Source organism: Lissotriton helveticus, chromosome 2_2 (genome assembly GCF_964261635.1).
Source record: "Lissotriton helveticus chromosome 2_2, aLisHel1.1, whole genome shotgun sequence".
NCBI lineage: Eukaryota > Metazoa > Chordata > Amphibia > Caudata > Salamandridae > Lissotriton > Lissotriton helveticus.
The window spans coordinates 485603823-485626629 of record NC_136060.1 but is presented as its reverse complement, the minus strand read 5'-3'; the positions used below and the strand labels follow the sequence as shown (position 1 = coordinate 485626629).

General features: G+C 43.8%; 1 protein-coding gene across 2 annotated transcripts in view; it reads right to left on the bottom strand.

Moving 5' to 3' along the window:
- Positions 1 to 22807, bottom strand: part of IDH3B (isocitrate dehydrogenase (NAD(+)) 3 non-catalytic subunit beta) — a 149500-nt gene that overhangs the window by 78864 nt on the left and 47829 nt on the right. For both annotated transcript variants that reach the window (XM_078678737.1, XM_078678736.1), the window contains exons 3-7: positions 17600 to 17701; positions 17378 to 17498; positions 12344 to 12404; positions 12090 to 12222; positions 4735 to 4868 (exon numbers count right to left, since the gene is read on the bottom strand). In XM_078678737.1, coding sequence (XP_078534863.1) covers positions 4735 to 4868; positions 12090 to 12222; positions 12344 to 12404; positions 17378 to 17498; positions 17600 to 17701 — 551 coding nt within the window. The remainder of the gene's footprint in view (positions 1 to 4734; positions 4869 to 12089; positions 12223 to 12343; positions 12405 to 17377; positions 17499 to 17599; positions 17702 to 22807) is intronic.

Sequence of the window (22807 nt, the reverse complement as noted above, 5' to 3'; positions counted from 1 at the left end):
ACTTGGCCCCAGCCCCGGCGGCCTGTCTGCAGCCCTCCTCTTAAACTACACCAAAGCCGACTTGTCCTGCAGCGGTGACTCCAGAAACTTGGGAGGACTGCCTGCCTTTGAAAAAGACACAAGACTTCTGTAAACAGCGGACTTGTTCAAGAAAAAACTTTAAAGAAGAGACTCTGAGGCCTCCGAAACCACCAAAATCCGACACCTGAAGCCACCACTGCACCCATCGCCTCCGGCCCAAGCTGAAGTGGGCCCATGGTGCGAACAAGTTTCCCCAGCCCGCCAGAGTCCATTGTGGTTTTACCTCTCTTATGCTCCCCAACAGTGCCTGCAGCCCCTGCCCGCAGGCCCCCTTGACTGCGACTGCTCTGGTAAGAAAAACGCGATGCCTGAAGACACCTCTGCACCTGTCGTCCCTGGGCCTTGGGGAAGAGGACCAAAGGTGCCCCCACGTCCCTGGGCATCACAAGGCCCGAGCCCACTTGCTGGTTCAGCCCAACCTGTTTCCTAGTCAGAGCCTGCAGCCTCTGTTTACAGAGACCGATCCCCATTGAAACGCATTGAGCTGCTGACGCTGTTTTGTACCCGGCCACCCTCGTGCCGCTGGTGGTGTACTGCTGGTGCTGCCTTGGACCTTGCCCACCACTCACCTTAACTACTGGAGATTGGTCCTGGAAGTCGATGTATCATACCTGTTTGCAGAACTGGTTATTCCTGCCATAGGATAACATTACCAACCTCAGAAATTTCACTGTCAACTTTTTTAAGTGAAAAGAATTCCTATAAAACAACGTACTTACCCGATTGATTTTTCGCTGATGCCTAAACATATATAAAGATATTTGCTACTTTTATAAATTGGTGTGGATCTCCTTCTTGAGTTGTGTTGTCGTTTATTAATCAGTGTGCATTTTGCAAATGTCTTACACTCTTGTGTGTTAAGTCTAAGGCTGCTCGACCACACTGCCCCCAAATAGAGCACTTTGAGATTGCATAGCAAAATCTGTCCATCAGTAAAAGAATCACTGGACTCTCTTTACACAGTATATCAGAGTATTGATGTATCAAATGAAGAGCCCGCGTCCTACAGTAGTAGGAATTGCTTTTTTTTAAAAATGTAGGACGAAAGCGATTTAAAAACACGTATAATTAAAATGGATGAGAGAGTTGCGGGTGGGGGATAAAGCAGCACGTCCAACGGGGAGAGAAGCAACACAAGGGATATAACAATGGAGCACAATGAGAAACTCACAGGCGAATGAGAGCGACGTGAGGCGCAGAGGAGTACATGGATGAGAAAGAGCACTGTGGGTGTGGAGAAGCATGAGAGACACAGCTGTAAAACAAATGCACTATCATGGAGTGCTTAAACAAAAAGAGAAACGTAGTTCTCTAAAAGCAAGCAGGAGAAGCCCAGACAGGGGTCTATACTCATTATGCCACTGGAACCAAGCTACACTTGACAAAAAAAACATAATCTGGGGAAACGGTCATGGATTGCTTCTGTTCTGGTTCAGGAAGGACCTGGCTTGGCAGTTCGGGCCGGACTGTTCCTATTGGAGTAGGGTCAAGACTGATTTGTATATGGCTGGGTCCAAACTGGGGTCACATGGTGTGCAAAAAATTATGAACTGGAGTGTGGTCTGAGCGAGTGCCAGTCCGTGAGATTAAATCAACCATTCCTTCCATGACCTTTTTGTTGAAGTAAAGGGAAAGAAATTTCACCTTGTAATTTCCTCTACTTCAGTGGGAAGCTGATATTTATAAACTCACTCATGAAGGTCTCAAATAAATAGTGAAGTTAAATGATTCACGCATGCTCTGAACATAGGGCTAATTATAAACGACAAGTAGCGGAATGACAGACAAGCGTCAAGTTTATTAAAATACTTTCAGTGAAGAACCCTTCGTGCACGGTATAAAACAAAGAAAAGTAAAATACAACCACGAGTGGTAAAATATAAAATTAAATCATGGTGAAGTATGCCAGTCTTGTGCAGTCACAGGGTGGAGATTTCTGATAAAACATGGGGGTTCTAATCCCAAAGGAACATTTGATCAACCGAACGAGTTACTTTCAGTGACAACGTTTCTGTTGGACATTCTATCTAACTGCGGATTCCTCATTATTAGAATATTCCACAGGTGTCACACTAGATCTGGAAGTTTTTTCATAGCGGTGCTTCAGGACGGCTCCGCGTTGGCTGCGTTCTGCCCTAAAAGTGACGACGTTCAGCCGCATATTACCCACCTGTGTGACAACGTCAGTTTCTTGCTTGACACATTTCACTTCTTGAAACCCAGAGCACAAAACAACTGATGGTGCAAGTGCGCAGATCACTCGTCTTAGATGGTAAATAAGAGGCCACTCCGAAGAACGATAAGCGAGGAGGGAAGTGAGGAATCTATGGTAAGACAGAGTATCCATCCACCAGAAAGAGCATTCCCGAATGTAAGATACTTTTTCTTCTGAATGCTACTTCTAACCGCAGATTCCACACCTTTAGGATAGATATTAAAAGCAGTCTGTGGAGCGGTCTCAGAGCAAAAATCCCTGCAGGACCAAACGGGCAAAATGCCCTTCCCATCAGACCTGGTTTCCAAGGCAGTAGTGCTTTGTGAATGTGTATACTGATCCCCAAGTCACAGCCCTACAGGTGTCTAGGACAGGCACTCTGCGTGTCCCCTGGCCAATCTGATGTGGGAGGAAGGTAAGGCGGGGTAGAAACAAACAGTAAGGCATAGACATGCTGAATGATCTGAAGGACCCACCTGTGAAATGTAATAGATCGCCACTCTGGGAAAAAGTACTGGATTCTGTTTTCCACAGCGTGGTTGTTCGCAACGAAGGGCAAACTAAAGCGGCTTGGCAGCCGTTGCACCAAAGGAGGGGTGTGGAGGAACTGATGTCTGTGGTGACCTATGAATTGTCACCAGATCCACGCCCCTGGTCTTGAAAGGACCGGGGTGACTACAGTGGGGGCTGGGGAGACTGGTGCTGCCTGTACGCCAACCCTTTGGAGTAACCTTGGAATTTTCTAACCTGGTCAGAAAACTATTTGGTTGGGGCTGAATGGCCCAGGGAGCCTGTTGTGCCCCCTACACTTATTAAAATGTTCTAAGGCAGAATCAGCTTTCTCACTGAATAGGCATGAATGTAGGTCTCCCAAGAAAACTGTGGATCGACACCACGCATGGCGATGGAGCACCACACTGGTACTGATCTCTTGCCCCAGACGATCAGTAGTATCCAGGCCTTCAAGAATCATGTATTTGGCTGCATTCTTACCTTCTAGAATGGTTTGAGACAAAAAGCCCCAAACTTGTTCCGGGACCTCCGGCAAGATCTTGCTGGCCATGTCCCTGAGGGCAGGCATGTACAGGCCTAATACGCAAACAGCATTTACCAACCGCAATGCTATGTTAGCCAAGGAGAACATTTGTTTTCCAAATGCTTGAATCTACTTTGACTCGCTTTCTTGGGGGGAGAGGGAGTCGTAGGAAATGAATTGCGGTTCACCTGGCAGAGGTCACCTGCCTGTTGAACTGCAGGCAAGAACATGGTTTAGATCAAATGCCTTTCAGTGTCAGCTTCATTGAACGGAAAGAAGGACTCAGATGAGGCAGGCTCAAGTTGCAAAACGTCTGCAAGGATATTCGAATTAACTTCTAAAGAAGGCGCTTTAGGTCCAGGACCTCAGCAGCTCGCTGAATTACTAAAGCGAAGGAACCACTCTCTTCCGTTGGGGATACAAGAGGCGAAACCAACCCTGTATCAGGGGAAGTATTAAGCCCACTGGCCTTCTCTACATTATAATTGTCACCATCATAATGAGGGGTAAATCATTCTTATAGCCACCAATATCATCATGTGATGGCAAGCTCTGGACAGAGTCGAAGCCCACAAAATACAATGGCCTCCATGGTAATGGAATCACAGGATCATACTCAGGTGGTATGTAAACCGAGCTTTTTGTAGCGGGTTCAGAGCACGATTTTGGTCAGAGTCGGCATCCAATTCTTTTCTGGCGCCGGCAGGATCCGTACTCCTTTTGATGAGGGAGGAACCAATGAAGGTCTAGAAGCCGGTGTGATAGTCTGTGCCAGAGTCTGTACGGAACCTGGAACGGATTCCAGGGATTCAGACGGCACAGAGGATGGATCCTCCAATTGTAATCTTACTGAAGGCCCCTGGGGATTTTTGGGGTGCGTGGAACGAGAGGCGGTGGTTTATGTAGGCGGGTCCGGTATTGTGGAGGGCTTTGCGGGCGTGGGTGAGAAGCTTGAAGGTGATTCTCTACTTGATGGAGTGCCCGCAGGTGTTGGGTGATGTGGCAATGGCGTGGTAGGTTAAGGACTAGTCTGGCGGCTGCATTCTGGATGTTCTGGAGTTGGCAGGTGAGGCTCAGGTTGAGTGCGTTGCCGTAGACAGGTCTGCTGCAGACACTATTAGCATTTCAGAATCCCAATGTCTAGACACAGAGTACACATTTTCTATACTAAAGTATAAGAAATCATTGGGTCTCTTAAAGAAACAAGTAAGAACCACCATACTCTATTTCAGTTGATCTCTACCATTAATCTATGACTTTGGTTCTACTTAGAACCTCAACAATGTTCTGAGCCTTGGATCCTTTCATTGCATTACATCCTACAACGTTCACCCCCTGTGGAACTCCACATAATTCTTTCAATTCATTGCCTCCCCTCCACGCTTTGTGTTCCTTTTCTTACATGATGTTGGCTTTGTGCACCGCTGTGACCTTGGAACGGCCTTTCTTTGTGGCGAAGTCAAAGGCGAACTTAGCAATCCGGTTGGACTTCTCTCTGGTGATGATTTTTAGACATTCGATGACACCGTCTGCACTCTGCATAGGGCAAAAGAAGTGGAAATTAATATTTCACCCACTTATCAACTAATTTACCCAATGCCAGAACATTCACAGAACAAAACAAACCCCAGAAAGCTGAAATTACCACACACCATGCAATGCAGAAAAATGACAGGTATGTCAGTCGATAAAACAAGCTGCCATTTTAATGTCTGTAGGTAAGCTTGCTCATAAATCCAATACCAGTGCCTCAAAGCTACTGTACAGGAATATCTTCCCCTTTCCAAGGCATCCCTTATTAAGCCCTATTGATTACTTTTTTTATTGTATTTTGCTCACGTTTGGCTTTTTCCCTTTTTCCTAATTATTATAACATTAGCTTGCATCTGGCTAGTGTATAACTAGCTACCGAAGGACAGATACCAGTGTTGACATTACATTATGCTGGTTGGGAGTCAATACTCTAAGAGGACTTCCAAAAATCTATAGCATGCCTCCCAGTCCGCGTCCTACCCTCTTTATAAGTGAAACCAATAAAGGCTCCAAGCCTACTCTGATATTCTCATCTGGCCTCATGGGATTTTTAAACTGTTAGTTGTGAATACTTGTGTGCACCTGCTGTCTTACTTGTGAACATATCTTGGCCACTCCTGAGTCTCTCTTCATGTCTTATGTTAAGGCCACAAGCCCTTCAGTTACACGATTATAAAGTTTGATTCCTCTAGGTTTTACTCAAATAACTCATAAGAATCCCTGCTTACTCACTCTGTTTTGCTTTGTTTGCCACCTGACATACAGTTAGATCTTCAAGAATTTCATCAAAAAGAGCAATCCTTTATAATCTCCACCAAGGCGAGATTATGAACCGATCACTGCAGCTCTCACCTTTAACCCAACTTCAAGCCCTTACTGTTAGCATTTCAGAATCACAATGTCTCGACACAGAGTACACATATTCCATGCTAGGATATAAGAAATCATTGGGCCTATTAAAGAAAGAAGCAAGTACTACCACACATTATTTTGCGTGCTGTGTAGCTAGGAAAAAAGCGACAGGGTCTAATACTCCTCCTGGCCCTCCAGTCTTATTCTGCCTGGAAGTCAATCCAAATGAGACAACATCCTGAGATCACACTAGTTGTTTTTCAAAACACAGCCATCTATCATACACTGTTCACATGGATATATGTGCCTCTGTGAATTTTGTCCCAGTCGGTTGCAATCATCCTTAAGTCCCATAAGTATAAGACTTCTGGATACTTTACTCCTATAATTGTTTGTTAATCAAATTTAAAAGGAGATACAAAGGCCAATGCGTCCGAAAACACACAATTCATGCACTGGCCATGAAACAAGAGAAACAGCGTAAAGAAATACTCTGGAAGTAACATTATTCCCTAAGATAAAGATGTCCTTATTTAAGTTTTCCTAGATTCGTGCTATTTGGCACTCAATTTACACTAACAGGCATAATACTTTTACACTCCAAGATATTCTACATACTCACATGTCTATAGTAAATAATTTAAACATTCTCATCCTTAACACCCAATAACTCTCTAAGCATTCTTTCATTTTACACCAAATTTCCTCTCATTCTTCACAACCTACAATTGTGTAAATACTATTTTCCCTGTTGAAACTGTAGTGTGCCGGACGTCTGTTAGCTATTGACAAGGCCACCCCATTCCAACACTGGTAGTTGTGCCCACAATTGTCCCAGGGTTCTGGGTGACAGATTTAGACACCTCCAGTGGGGTCAGGTAAGGTAAACTCCTCCCAACTTCAAAAACTCCAAACCAGGCTCTGCAAGTAGCACCTACACTCTAGGAAGCAGTCAACCATTGACAAATCAGCAAGAATTTCATCTTACTCACTGGGTGTCACTGATGCTAAACTTGCCCCTTCTCTGATCCTGCCTCCAGCCAGAGCGCTGAGCATATGTCTCATCGGTTTTCATCTCATGAATTTCAGGTATGAGTCAACTCTTAGGAAGGTGCTGGCACCATGTCCATAACCAGATGCGTCATTTAAAAAGCCATAATGACTAGGCCTGGTTGGAGTTCCGTGCTAAGCGGAGTTCTGCAAGTGTTGGAGTGTGTTACGTCGCACTGTTCGTGCTGATTTTTAGCGCTGGGTGATTGTCCTGCGCTGTAAAATCAGTGCGAACTGTACCACGTGCATAGCAACAGGGTGTTGCTTCTTTCTGCCGCTCAAGTAGATGTTCTACTCAAGCATCAGCTTCCTCAACGATAAAGAAATGTTTCACAAAGCAAGCGGTGGCGACCACCCACAACCGCCCATGTTGAGAAATCTTGACGGGAGGGGTCTGGAGTAAGATTTTCCTCGCTCTCCAACTTCATGTAAAACTGTGCTCAGCTGAGTTTTACGGAACTCTGCACTCTATGAGGAGCGGGAAAAACTCAGCAAGCAGAGTGGAATTTCACACCCAGGACTAATCATAACCAGCACCCCTGCTTATCATACAGACAAGCTCAGCATCTCTGGTAGTTCTCTTCATACCCGCAGCGAGGACACAATCAGACTATAGACCAAGAATTGTAAAAATGAAAAAAACATAAGGCAGCAGGACTTAACCACCTATGCACTCAGGATCTGTAACAGCATCCCTGTATCCAACAAGGACCCCAACACTGCTCAAATTTAGGAAAGAGTTGAAGATGCATTACAGTATACAACAACACAATGCATTAACCGTCCACTACCCAGCTACCTCTTCTATCACTTGTTGACCACATGCTTGTCTTTGACCCTGTACAACACTGCACTGCCTTTTCACCAGATATGCACTATAGAAATACCACATACATAAATGCATTGCGTCTGTTCACAAGAAAAAAAAGTCAACATAATGAGGAACAGTTATGTGTGGGGCACAGACCACCATTTCCATAGCTGAAGGAAGCCTTCAAATAAAACAGTCTAGTCAGTGCTTAATATCATTTTTATTTCATCAATAACAAACCGGGCACAGCGACTCTCCTCAATGTTGTTATTAGTACACAGCTAAGTGGGCAGAAGAACTGGCACAAGTCAAGGAGGGAGCTGAATGGACAGACTCCAAGACCCAACATACTGAACTCTGTTGCCATTCTTCCTAATATCCTCCAAACCTGGCCTTCAAGATGTAATGGTCTTTCTTTGCTTAGATGGTTGCTTCCAACGCCACAACTCTTAGATATTTCAGGCCAGTGGCCAACTCAGGAAAGAGGTGCAAGCATTCTGCAACATTTGCTTGAAACATAACCTGCACTCGAGAAGAAAGGAACCACTGAAAAGGATCAGGGAGACACATGCAGAGTTGAAGGAAGGAGAACCGGATGCTTATTACAGTGGTTTCCTCCTTCTTACTAGTCATGTCAATAAGATCCTAAGTCTGGGGACTGATTAAGGCAATTACCCTCTGCACACTGGACAGACTGATGGATTTTAACTGTGATGCAATCCTTACAGACTGTTTCTCTATTGAGTGACAGTTTTCTAGTGCCTCCAATGGTACCCGATGAATACATGTTATTTTGTAAATGCAACTTATAGTAATACTTGATTAGAATGAAAAAATATTGAAGATTATTCTTGAAGAAATCGTTGCACCTTAATAGCAGAAAATTACAAAAACAACAAACTAAACAAATGCTGTAAAGCTGAAATATATTTAAAAAACAAATTTACATGTTTAAAACAAGAGGATCAACCCTTCTACCACTTTTTTTCAGCAGCACCTTTTCACTATTTTCCTGCTGTACCACTTGGTCATTTCTATTTTTTTACAAAATTAATGTACCAGCCCTTTATTGGGTACAAGCCTTTTCCTCTTTACTTGGTCTGCTACTCACTCACTTCCCACCTGTTCTTGCGTATGCAGCTGCTCTGCCACCTTATGGCATATCCTAAGCACCACCTTATTTACAATTTCTGTGGCCCCCATCTGAATGTTGTTTATCGCCCTACCCTGCTGCAGTAAAATTATGAAAAACTCGGCTTTTACTTTGTGTAAGTAATCCATTTTGACTTTTATTTCAACTAGAAATGGCCTCAAATGTGTTTTTGTTTGTTTTTAGAACAAATCCCACATTTTTAGGGCTCGCCTGCTGATGCGCTTCAGCGCATAGCTGGCGAAGCTCTATTGTGGCTTAAACAGAGGTTAACCACCACTGGCGATTCCACTGGCGATTCCTTCAAGTGCATGTGCTTTTTAGGTCATTGCGCTTGCGCAAGCCCTAAAAAGCGCGTGCACAATGCCACCAGCCGCCTGCCTGCCTGCCTCGCATTACCACATCAAAGGCAGCCCTCCGAGCGCATTTCTCACCCCCTAATTATTCACGGCCGGCCGGCAGGCACATCAAAGGCTGCTGCTGCCGTGACTCGCATTTCTCCTCCCTCCTCCCCTATCACTGCCCAGGCCGGCCGTACTTTCTCTTTACACGGGCGCCCATTCCTGAATCACTTGAAATCTCTCCACATTATTTGCATTTTGTTAATTAAAAAAATTAACTACAACACAGCGTTGCACATTTTTCTCGACTTCGGAAGGATGAGTCCCAATCTCATTTGTGCAAAGTGTTGTAATGGGATTATTGGAGTTAGAGAAACGTGCTCACAATACTTTTACGCGATGCTTGCTTCATTCGGCATTATGCTCAGTAGTGGATCGGATACTTTAATTTATCATGTAGGTCTCCGCTGCCAAAGAAATTCCACATGCCCGACGGCGTCTCTATCAGCCACACATGAGGCAAGGTTAATGTTGATATTTTACCGGACATAAGACTGTATCAACATGTACATGTTGCTGCGCTATGTTTACTGCGCTTTTCAAATAATTTGCTGCGTTTTAACAGAGTGCATCCAAAATATAAGCTGTATGTCTCACTGCTTGTTAAAGTTTTCAATTCTTCTCTACCTTTCCAGAAATTTTCGTTAAGTTGTCTTAAGTGCCATTAATTGGTCACCATCACCGCCCAGGCCGGCCGTACTTTCTCTTTACACGGGCGCCCATTCCTGAATCACTTGAAATCTCGCCACATTATTTGCATTTTGTTAATTAAAAAAATTAACTACAACACAGCGTTGCACATTTTTCTCGACTTCGGAAGGATGAGTCCCAATCTCATTTGTGCAAAGTGTTGTAATGGGATTATTGGAGAGTTAGAGAAACGTGCTCACAATACTTTTACGCGATGCTTGCTTCATTCGGCATTATGCTCAGTAGTGGATCGGATACTTTAATTTATCATGTAGGTCTCCGCTGCCAAAGAAATTCCACATGCCCGACGGCGTCTCTATCAGCCACACATGAGGCAAGGTTAATGTTGATATTTTACCGGACATAAGACTGTATCAACATGTACATGTTGCTGCGCTATGTTTACTGCGCTTTTCAAATAATTTGCTGCGTTTTAACAGAGTGCATCCAAAATATAAGCTGTATGTCTCACTGCTTGTTAAAGTTTTCAATTCTTCTCTACCTTTCCAGAAATTTTCGTTAAGTTGTCTTAAGTGCCATTAATTGGTCACCATCACCGCCCAGGCCGGCCGTACTTTCTCTTTACACGGGCGCCCATTCCTGAATCACTTGAAATCTCTCCACATTATTTGCATTTTGTTAATTAAAAAAATTAACTACAACACAGCGATGCACATTTTTCTCGACTTCGGAAGGATGAGTCCCAATCTCATTTGTGCAAAGTGTTGTAATGGGATTATTGGAGAGTTAGAGAAACGTGCTTACAATACTTTTACGCGATGCTTGCTTCATTCGGCATTATGCTCAGTAGTGGATCGGATACTTTAATTTATCATGTAGGTCTCCGCTGCCAAAGAAATTCCACATGCCCGACGGCGTCTCTATCAGCCACACATGAGGCAAGGTTAATGTTGATATTTTACCGGACATAAGACTGTATCAACATGTACATGTTGCTGCGCTATGTTTACTGCGCTTTTCAAATAATTTGCTGCGTTTTAACAGAGTGCATCCAAAATATAAGCTGTATGTCTCACTGCTTGTTAAAGTTTTCAATTCTTCTCTACCTTTCCAGAAATTTTCGTTAAGTTGTCTTAAGTGCCATTAATTGGTCACCATCACCGCCCAGGCCGGCCGTACTTTCTCTTTACACGGGCGCCCATTCCTGAATCACTTGAAATCTCTCCACATTATTTGCATTTTGTTAATTAAAAAAATTAACTACAACACAGCGTTGCACATTTTTCTCGACTTCGGAAGGATGAGTCCCAATCTCATTTGTGCAAAGTGTTGTAATGGGATTATTGGAGAGTTAGAGAAACGTGCTCACAAGTTACATTTTTATGCAAATCATCTGAGTAAATAAACAATAGCATGGTGCCGTTTGCGTCCTTGACTTGATCTGGTTTTTATTTTTATTTTGCTATTATTCTCACAAAGGCTAAGGTCTGCCTACTTTAGTATTAAGTGCTATACGTCGCATAAGCAACAGCTAACCATTCACTCACCCTCGCAACGCCACTCACCCACGCAACGCCACTCACCCACGCAACGCCACTCACCCACGCAACGCCACTCACCCACGCAACGCCACTCACCCACGCAACGCCACTCACACACGCAATGCCACTCACACATGCAACGCCACTCACACACGCAACGCCACTCACACACGCAACGCCACACACATGCAACGCCACACACACATGCAACGCCACACACACATGCAACGCCACACACACATGCAACGCCACTCAGCCACGCAACGCCACTCAGCCACGCAACGCCACTCAGCCACGCAACGCCACTCAGCCACGCAACGCCACTCAGCCACGCAACGCCACTCAGCCACGCAACGCCACTCAGCCACGCAACGCCACTCAGCCACGCAACGCCACTCAGCCACGCAACGCCACTCAGCCACGCAACGCCACTCACCCACGCAACGCCACTCATCCACGCAACGCCACTCATCCATTTGCAAAACGAAAAATGTCAAACTCTTCTATTGCGAGACCTATTGCATTTTCAATGCTTGTTATATTTTGTACCAATTGTACCTTAAATGTAGATTTTTATTTAGCAAATGTCTTTTTTTGGGAGGGCTAGTGAAATCAGAGGTTTTGAACATCTGCAGTACATTTTTCATGTTTTTTACTTATATGGATATTAACGTCTTGTAAATATTCTTACATTGTGGATATTTATTTATAGATCTGCAATGTAAATGTTATGTTAACAGGAATCTCTTTCTGAACAGTCCCGCCTACCTCATGCTCCAGGGAGCTGTACTCTCCCTCGGTCTGCTCTCGGATGATCACAAGGTCCAGGTTGTTGTGCCTGGTTTTATACCCGGGTAAGCTGTTCACATGCACCACATTGGCAAAGAGGTCCAGCTTGCGTCTGGGAAAGGAAATAATGCTGTTAATATTCGATTCAGTTGTCTCCAAATACACTTTGATTCTCAAAGGTGTCAGAATTCACATAGAAGTCCAAAGATTTAGCCAAGCAAGGCGTCACATACCGCAGTTTCATTTCATAGGAGGTCAGCTCACCCTTGTTCTCCATGGGAGTATTAATTTTCCCTGAAAAGTTAGACATCAAGAAGGTCAGATCTAGTTTTCCCCCAAACACAGACACAACAACCACAAGACCCTCCAGTGTGAGAGGAGAAACAGGAGAGAGAGGCAAAGAAGAGAAAGAGATATAAGAAATACACCGCCAATGTAGAACATTAATGTGCATGACGGGCTTGATATCTACTTGAGCATGAAACAGAGGTTTCGGTTTCCAAAGATTTAACAAACTATGCTGGTCGATTACCAATCATTGTTGCTGGTCTATTTTATATAAGGTGTTAACATACAAAGTGAGCTTCTGCTTTGCACCGGGCGAACAATATTACAATTCCTTTGTGCAGTGATAAAAGTATTTTAAAGGCTCTGGTGGTGATGGTGGTACTAGCGTTCCCTTGACCAGAATTTCCTGGCCTGGCCTGTGAATACCCCAGTGAATCCCACCCTACAGAAGTGTTCCAAATAATGATAAGACGATCAACAGCAGGGCCTTGACTCCAATTAGGAGTCACACCACAAGTGTGTCCTCTCTCCCAAGACCTCTTTCATTAAGGAATAAACTCAATGTACTAGAAAACAAGGGATACATTTTAAAGATTAATTTTCAAAATCAAAATCTTACCCTAGTGCTCACAATAGGATTGTAACTAAAATGATAAATAGAATGGCAGCTGCAATGTTTACCAAAAGCGTAAACAACAAGAAAAGTTCCAACACATTTACTGAATGATTTTCTTTTAGTAACTCTACCTCCATGCTTCTATTTCTACTTATTAACTAATCTAGCACAAAAGAGAAAATAAAGCCTAATTTAGGTTTCAGAGATGTTCACAAAAGCATACTTTTTGAATAATAAGGCGTATGTTCAACTTAATAGAAGCGCCAGCTTTTCTCGCCTTGTGCTCACAGCTGACTGACAATCACAGCAAGTAAAGGCTGAAAGCCTTACCAGGAGCCTATAGCTAAAAGTGGGTGATGGGATCATGAGTGGCCTGTCTCATCCGTTGTCGCCTGGAACAAAGGTTCCTTTCTAACCCTTTACACCCTAGGCCTGGCTTTTATAACATTATTTAGATGGTGTTGAATATTTTAGGATAACATAATCAAGCGATAGCCGCCTAAGGACCTTGTTCTGTGAATAAAGGCAATAAGCCAAACACACAGTTATCGGCTTTCTATGAAACGTTTGCCATAACTTAGTAACAATTATTTAGAACAGAATACTCAGCAGAGACTAAATACTGTGAATACATTCAAGCAGACTTATTCAGCAATTTGCAAAGAAATAATAACATTAAAATAAACATGTATTCTATATTAGTCACACATTCACTCCTAAATGATTAACTTGTCTCCTAAAATGGGGATACCTGCAAGAGAAAAGACATGATAATCATAACATGCTTTGTGGGTTCACGTGTTTAACAGGGTTTGCAGATTATGTGAAATGGTGAAAAGTGTCTGAGGAAGATAAGGCGAGAGCCTGCATAGATGATGCATCTCCACCAGGAGGTATACTTTTGTGCGAGATTTAAATGTACACGTATGGCAAGTTTAACAGTTATGGAGCAGGGCATTTCTTATTTTAATTTTAAATGAATGTCATACAGTTTAGAAATTAAAAAAACACTTTTCTTCCATAGCTCTGCCCAAGTCTCTTAAAGATGCATGTTGATTACTACTTAGTACAGATCTCTGAAACGGTGGTGCTTGCCAGCAGATTTCCTTAAAGGATCATTATGGAATCAGCAGAATCTGCATTTCAGTGGCATCGAGAAACCTTGCTGAACATATTAAGATTTGCCAAATGTGGTAAATGGGGCATTCTAGAAAATAGCAAAGTGTAAATTGGTTTTCCATGCTAACAAGTCTGCACAAAGGTAGTGTGATATTGAGCCATAAAAAGCACTATTTATCATTGTACACCAAAAGACCTTGGAGACACATCACATCCCCTGGAAAGGGAGCTTTAAATCATTTTGACCAATGTTACTAGAATATGTGGAGAACCCCTGGTAAAGGAATTTCCAATATGTTGCAGGAATAATGAGCATTCAATATGCCATTCACCAATAAGGTACACGTTTACTAAACTTAGAGGGGAGTTTGTGCAACACTTTGCAATTTAGCCAAGTGCACACGTCTTTGCGTTGGTGAGTAAACCAGTGCTCTCTTTTGCAATTTATCATGGGAGCACCTGTGCAAAGCTTTCATACATGAAGGAATTAACAGGCTCAGAGTGGGGAAATGTCCCAGGTCTCCTGGTTAACCTGCAATAATACCCCAAAATCTTTGGGCCAAAGTTACTGATCTAATGTGTATCAAAATAGCACTATTTATCACTACTTTCACAAACATCTATACGGGTAAGTCCCCAACTCCCTTGCAGGGTGCGCTTGTAATCCTTCCAATTCTAATCTGTTTCCTGGCATGAAGAATAATTTTTTTTTCCAATTATTCCTTGAGAAGAACCAACCAACTATGGTTGTCAGGTCTTTAAATGTAATGTGACGAGGGGGACCCGGACTCGGGCCCTCCAGGCTTACCTGTTAATGTCTCCCCTCTTTCCGAACAGCACACAGACTCCTGGAAGACGACGGACGCTGCCTATAACCCCGGGATGTACGAAAAGGACCCGTGTTACTTTAATTGGGCGGAGCTGGAACCTGACCCCACCCACCTGCCACTGGTAAAACCCAACCCAAACACCACACAGGTGTGTGATACACCCGGAGGCGGAGAAGGAGAGTGGTGGCGAGAGGACGGAGCGGAGTGGAGTTCGAGGACGGAGGAGGCGAGAGAGGAAGATCAGAGGACGGAGGAGGCGAGCCAGGACGAGCAAAGGACGGAGGAGGCGAGAGAGGAAGTTCGGAGGACGGAGGTGGCGAGCAAGGACGAGCGGAGGACGGAGGAGGCGAGCGTAGAAGAGCGGAGCTTGGAAAACGCAGGACGCGGAGACAGAGACTACAACGACAAGCCAGGAGGCCAACGGGAAGGCGCATCGCCCAGCCACACTTCCCGAGAAGTGTGGCTAGAACAGGTACGGTCACGCTTCACGGGTTGGGCGGGTCGTAAGTGGAGCAAACCTCTCTGATGAAACACTCGGCACACCCTGCACACCTACCCCCCCCCCTCACCTTACCGCCACTTGTACAGGGGTACGTTATCTGCACGTGTGTGTCTCCACCCCCTTCCCCTATCAAACGACTTATCAGCGCCAGGCTAATACTGGTTTCTTTCCTTCCGGTCGGTTTCGGAATCATCTTGGAAAACGGCGGAAGAGCGGCCTACACCTCCCAGAAGACACCGGGAGCGGCGGCTGGGAGCCACGAGAACCACAGCGGAGGATACCGACAACCCCCTCCCATTCTACCGAGTACCGGTTCAGAAGAGGCGACTGTATAAAATAAAAATCCCCTCGACTCAACTGCAACCTACTTGACCTCCGTCTCTGAAAACGGAGCAAAAGTGACAGGTTAACAAGATTTAAAGGCATCTCTATTGCTCATTCCCTTTGTGAGCAATAAATATGCCTTTAAATCTTGTTATCTTGTCACTTTTGCTCTGTTTTCAAAGACAGAGGACAAAAGTTGATGAGGTCGAGCTATTTTTTGGTCCTACTCGCCCTTTCTAGCGAGTAGGACCTAAAAATAGCTCGACGTAATCAATCCTCCCTCAGAAATGCGAGCGGGCAAGTGGAATTGTCGAGCCCTATTTGTACAAAACAATGATAACACAATAATGTTGGCTGCCACTAAGCAGTGACTGATTAGCTGAAGGTGCACGAGTCAAAGGCGGCACTTTTATTGTGAAGGTCCAGTTGGTGGTGGTAAATGCATGGGACAGTCTACTACATTGCAGATGGCTGAATGGAAGGGTATAATGCAATGGAATTCACTGCTCTATGCAATGATAAGCAAAGATTAATGCAAAAGGTAGTGCTACAGGCGACGTAGAGCAATGGCCGACAGTTTGTGAAAGGCGCGGGTACTGCCAGCAGCTCCTATGAAAAAGTAAGGGTATGATTTAGGTCTTGGCGGATATGTTACTCCTTCACAACGGTGATCGATAAACCACCTGCCAAAATATCCCCTAGGATAGAATAGGATTTATATGGCAGGTGGGTTATTTGTTAGCATTGTGCAGGAGTAACCCGTCCACAAAGATCTAAATCAGGCCCTAAGTTTGCAGGTGGACCATGAAACAGCATCTCAAATGTATGTGAGAGGCAGGAAGCAACACAGAGCATCAGGAGAGAGCCGGCAGGATGAGCGGGATACAAACTCCTGTTGCAACCATTAAAGGGTTTGAAACAAAAATGAACAACAGCGCAACACGAGTCACAGTAAAACTGACGTAAACTTAGAATAAATGTACCAAAAAAAGTGGGATTATAATAAATAAAAAAAATCGAAAATTATCCTTTGCATATTAAATGAGCTATTATTAAGATTTCTGGTATGGATTTCAGTAAGAAAAAAGGAAAGGATTGCGATTATTAGTTAGGGTAAGGGAAGGGGGTCAGTGGGAGGATTGAGGCTAGGCAAACGTTTGGGTAGGTGAGGTGCAGGGTAAGGTTTACGTCTAAAGTTAGAGATGTCGGCGGATAGGATTAGGGGTTAGGTGACAGTGATGGTAATGGATGGGTAAGGACAATGGTGGACACAAGGTTAAACATAGGACTGGGAGGGTGCTAAGGGTTAGTGTCAGGAGTGGGATTAGAGTAAGGACTGTATTAAGGTAATGTTAATGCCTAGGGTGAGTCTATGGTTAGGGGTGGGGTCAATAGCTAGGGTCTGTGTAAGAGATGCTGGTAAAGTAACGGATGGGTAAGTATTTACTTTTGCAGACGCTACGACAAGAGAGTGCAACATATATCACATCTTTGAGCCATTCATTCGACTTTAATTTCTGAGTACACAACATTTTCAACCATTTTTAAAGGACCACAGTGTAACTCAGTGCAACGCAGCCTCCCGTACCTTTGATGGCGACGCGGTTAGCCTTCATCGAGTTCAGAACCTCCTCTAGCTTCTTATCCGAGGCTGTGGTCTGCACTTCGCTGACGTGAAACTCGTCAAACACAACGGGCACGCCTGCAGCCTGCGGAGCACAGACACTGGGGGTAAGAACACTGCTCCAATGTCAAGGAACCAGAGAATGGATCATGGGCACATTACACGATAGAAGACAAACGGACTCACCTTGAACACCTCTTTGACCGACTGCATGAGCTCAGGACCCACTCCGTCCCCAGGGAGCATGGTGACATGGAACGCCCCCTCAGTTTTTACACTCCCTTCAGCCTGTCAACAAGAAAAGAAAACTTGCATTAGGGACTATAGTAGCCCACTGGTTGTGATGGCAGATTAAGAAGCGAACCTGCCAAGGTATCTCCATGGACACAGATTCCAGCAACAGGAAGGAACCCCTTCTATAGTCACCAACTTCCAGCGGAATTTGGGAAGTGTGTATATAATGGGGCAGTGAACAGAAAATCAGAATAAGGTTGACTCGACAGACTTTCCCATTAATTTGTGTTTTAATGTTGCCAATGCTAGGCACACCGATTCATCTGTATTCTAAATAGAATTTTACACTGTATCAGCCACACTAAACATGTACTAGGATTACACCGCTACCTTGGAAACAGAAGATGTTATTTTGTAAGTATATCCTTAATTTGTGACTGGAGATTAAGACAACCATATGCAGTAGTTACAGTGTCACTGTCCGATAACCTTGACCTCGAACTAACCGGACTGTGAGGACAGCACTGAGCAAAATCATACAAGTAGCCGACTCAGTGCGATATCGCCCTGGGATACCTTCGAGTTATTATTATTATTATTGCAGAGTTTTATATAGCGCGAACTAGAACCGAACCGAATCAGTTATCAGAGCGCTTTACATAGCACCAGTTACGTTACATGAGGACACACTTTCATTTTAGGCACGGGGAGATTAAGTGATTTGCCCAGAATCACAGGGGTTTTTTGGCGTCGTTACCGAAACTCGAACCCAGATCCCCAGGTCCGAGGTCGAGCGCCTTAGCCGTTAGGCCAACCCCCTTCTCTCTGATCATGCTTTGTAGAGATGTCGAGTTTAAAATCTTGCCCATGCTTGGTTAGAGATGTAGTATATAAAATCTTTTTTTCCCTGTGAAATAGATGCCTTACACTTCAGAGGCTTCTCATCTATCTGGTTCAGACATTTTAACAAATGAATGTTTATAACTTTACAAATCCTTCCATTTTTCAGCTGCAAGGCTGATCAGCGACATTGCTCCTGAGTTCTGGAAGCTTTCAGTAAGCAGACTAAAAGAATATGATTCAGTTACTGTGAAGACATAGTAGTACTGGAATTCAACAAATGGTACAAGTTGTTCATCGTATCCAAACTGACCGCACCGTCCTCCACCCAGGTCCCTGTATTTAATGTGCTTCAGTCTTAATTAAATAGGTTCCACAGGCAAAATGCAAGGAAAGGCGCACATTCATCTTCTGAATGGATTCTAGAACTCGCTTTTTAGACATCTGATTTAGCTCAGTTCTCCTTCAAAGAAGCAACAAACGGATTGACTGAGCACATATTTTAATCTTTGTTGCGAAATCAAGAACATAGGGTACTTTAAGAAGATCATTGTTTATTGGATCCAACTGGCTTACACACTTATAAGAGCATTGTGGTTGTCTAGAGGAGCCTGGGAGCTTCCGGACTCCTAGTTCCTGCGTTGAGGACCGAGAGGCAGCGGCCAGCATGAAGGCAAGTCGATTCTTTTTTCTTCACTACACCCTCCTCGCCACCCCCGTTAAGCATCAGCCGCCACTGGCAGGGTTACAAGCTAACCCTTCAGTTGTGCTAACTACTGAAAGGTGAGACCAAGGTTAATACTCCAAGGTATCGGGGCGTGGCTTGCGCGCCGCTTCTACATGGCGGGTTGCGCTTGAGCTCCGTAGCGAGTTCGGCCCTTTGAGAGCTTTTCTCCGCTTCTGGCTGCCCTTCTTCGCGGAAAAGGCACACCTCTCCAGCGGAACATGAGGGGAGTTGCATGAGGCTATTTTCCTGTGGTTTGGCTCACCAGATATATGAATTCCGCCGCACTCTTCAAAAGCGCTCGCATTCCTGACGAGCGGCCGCCATTTTCCCGCTATTGACGTTCCTGTCATTTTACCTCAGAGGCGCCGCTATGGATACAATTTTGCAGCGTCGCCTGGCTTCCTAGGGTGTTCCTGTCATGAGGCTTATTTCTGGTAACATTTGTATCTTCTTTTCCTTATTTCATTGCTGCTTGGCTGGTTTTTTAAGCTGCTGACGCTTTTTTTTTTTTTCTCTCAGTGCACTTCTGCCATACAAGGTGTTGATATTTTTTCCTGCTATTTTATTATTGTATTTCCCTGCTTTGCGCATTCCTTCGCTGCTACCATATCCTGGCACACATTACCGTGGGCGCCCACTTAGTATTCTCTGTGTCATTCTGCGCAATTCCTGTGTACCTTTTTTTATCAAGTGGTACTCTTGCAGTATTTTACCTCACAACTGCAATTATGAATTGGTCTACGACCGCCAAAGACTTAAAAGATGTGGGCTCGTCGTTGAAAAGACTCAAATCACTCTCTCCGTCGCCCGAGTCTCCTCAGGCAGACACTGCTTCCACGCTGGATACCATTTTGGCGCGCCTTAACGAGGTACATGATATTGCGCAGTCAACTAAAACTAACACAGACTTGTTACAAGTGGAGGTCTCTGCTATCAGGAATGACTTTAAAGCCCTTTCTCTTCGTGTGTCAGCCACAGAATCACGAATTAGTTCTGCTGAGGATGGTATGCACAAGCAGTCCAGATCTCTCACCCACTTGGAGCGCTCAATGGCGGCATTGCGCAGAGATCTCACTGAGCAGGAGGACCGTAATCGTAGATCTAATCTGCGCATTTTTGGTGTTCCGGAGGATTCGGAGAAGGCTGCTTCTTCTATGATAGAGTTCTTATCTCAGTGGATCCCGGACACTTTACAAATCTCCTTTCACAGAGAGTTTGAGATTGAAAGAGCACACCGTGTTCCAACGTTTCGACCTAAGGCAGCAACCCAGCCAAGAGCAATTATTTTTAAGCCTCTACGCCATCAGCACACGGAGCGGATTCTCTCTCATATGAGGAAAGTCAAACAAGTCAGCTGGGAAGGTCATCGCATCTCCATTTCACAAGACTTTGCCAGAGACACAGTTATAAGAAGGAAAGGCTTCCTAAATCTGCGGAAACGTCTGTCTGAAATGGGAATTCCTTTTTCTTTTGCTGGTCCTTCAAAATTTCGCATCACTCATAAAGGTCGCACTAGAATCTTCGATGAACCTGCGGACTTGGCTACATTCCTGGACAACCAGTTGGAGATAGAGATGGAAATCCAAAGAGCAACCTCGCAGTCTCCTGGTTCTTCGGGAACTTGAACTGTTTCTTGTTTGTTTTTGGTTGTTTCTGTCTGAAAGCCTGCTTCTGATCTCTCTCTTGTTGGCTTCTTTGTTGGTCTCTCCTTCTTGCTTTATTTGTGCTTACTCTGGTCTTCTTTTTCTTCATGTTATTCTCGATTTTCTCTCTTCGTCGTATGTTTCTTTTTCTATGTGAACACTGTTTGGCTTTCAAATGTTCTCTTACCTTGTATTGTGCTCATATCCACATTCTGGCTTGGTTGGTTCTTGCTGTCGTCCTTCTCTGTCCCTCCTTTCCTCTTCTCTAACGGTTCTTTCCTTTTTCTAATACGTACCTTTTTTCTCTTTCTTTTTATCGATCATTTTTCCTCTTTTTCTCCTTCTCTGCTACCTTACAGTCCTACTTTCTTCCTTATATATCTGACGTTCTTACTCTTATCCTATACAGTTATGCCTCTTCCTCATTTATGATGTGATTATTTCTTTTTCATATGAGTATATTATATGCCTTGCATTTATCTAATTGTTCGGATGTATCTTCTATATTTCTTGTGTTCTTACTTCTCCTAATACTCTTATTCTTTCCTCATATTTATACTGCTACGATGTTTATACTGCTAAGATATTAGTATATTGTATTTGGTATAGTTCTCTTCACTATTAGGTTTGATATTTCTCTCCCTGGTTCCTTTATTTCTCTTCTTTCTCTTTCTACTCAATTACGGAACTGTCTTTGCTAGTTTCTTTTTCTTACATCTCTTATTTCTTTTATAATTCAACTGCATACTAATGACATATGTTGTGAGACTTTGCTCTTTCAATAGGTAGTTAGTTTTTACAATTTGTATTTTATTCATGTCACGGTTTCTACTATTTTGGCTTTTTTCTCCTATGAGTTTTTGGTTGATATTTATTTTATTATTGTGACATACCCTAGCTAGCCCCTTCGCTAGCTGGTTCTTTTACCTTATATCGCAATGTAGCACTTTTTCATTATCAATTTTTGTTCTTTACATTGTTACGATGTTTTTTTCGACAGTATTTGTTCCTTATTACCTGCTCTGTTTTTCATGCTATCAGCTGTTATATTTTAGAATTGGGCTACTGTTTTTAACCAATATTGCTCCCTGTTCGGGGCCTATGCTCGCTTTTTCCACGTTCTCCCTTGCATGATGTGGGTCTTTTTTAGACCTTCCCTTCTACATCTTTTCGCTCTCCTTTCTATTCTCTTCTCATCTTTTCTTTCTCTTTGTTTCTCCTGGTTCTCCCACAGGCACGCTCCCACTGTCTTTCGTTTGTTTCATGAGTGGTCCCTTGTCTTTATGACTTATTTTCTCTTTCTGATATCAGTGTCGTCTTCTGTTTACCCCTCTCTTGCTTTATGCCAGGCTTAAATGTGTTATCCCTTAATGTTAAGGGGTTGAATCATCCGGTGAAGAGGTCAAAAATTTTGGACTATTGTAAGTCTCTCTCTGCAGATTTGGTTCTTTTTCAAGAGTCCAAGATCACTATTAGAGAGGCCTTGTTTCTAAAGAAAGATTGGGTTTCAGATGTTTCTTGTTCTGATGCCTCCGGCAAACGGAATGGAGTTGTTACTTTAATCTCGAAGACCTCTGGTTTGTCAATAATTTCTTCTAATCATGATTCTGAGGGTCGGTGGTTGTTGTCTAAATTGTCGGATGGCCAGCACGATTTATATGTTATGAATATTTATGCTCCGAATGTTGATGATCCGGCTTTTTGGAAAGCCATTACCAACACCTTGAATAACACCCCACATGCTGGTAACCTCATTGTTGGTGGCGATTTTAATTTACCAATGGATCCTCTCTTAGATAGGAATTCTTCATTCCAGTTTCGGCCTCCAAAATCCCATAAACAAATGCTTAACATGTGTTCCATCTCTCATCTTCAGGATATCTGGCGCCTTCATAATCCCACTGGTAGTGATTTTTCTTTTTTCTCTTCGCCTCACTCTTCCTTCTCCCG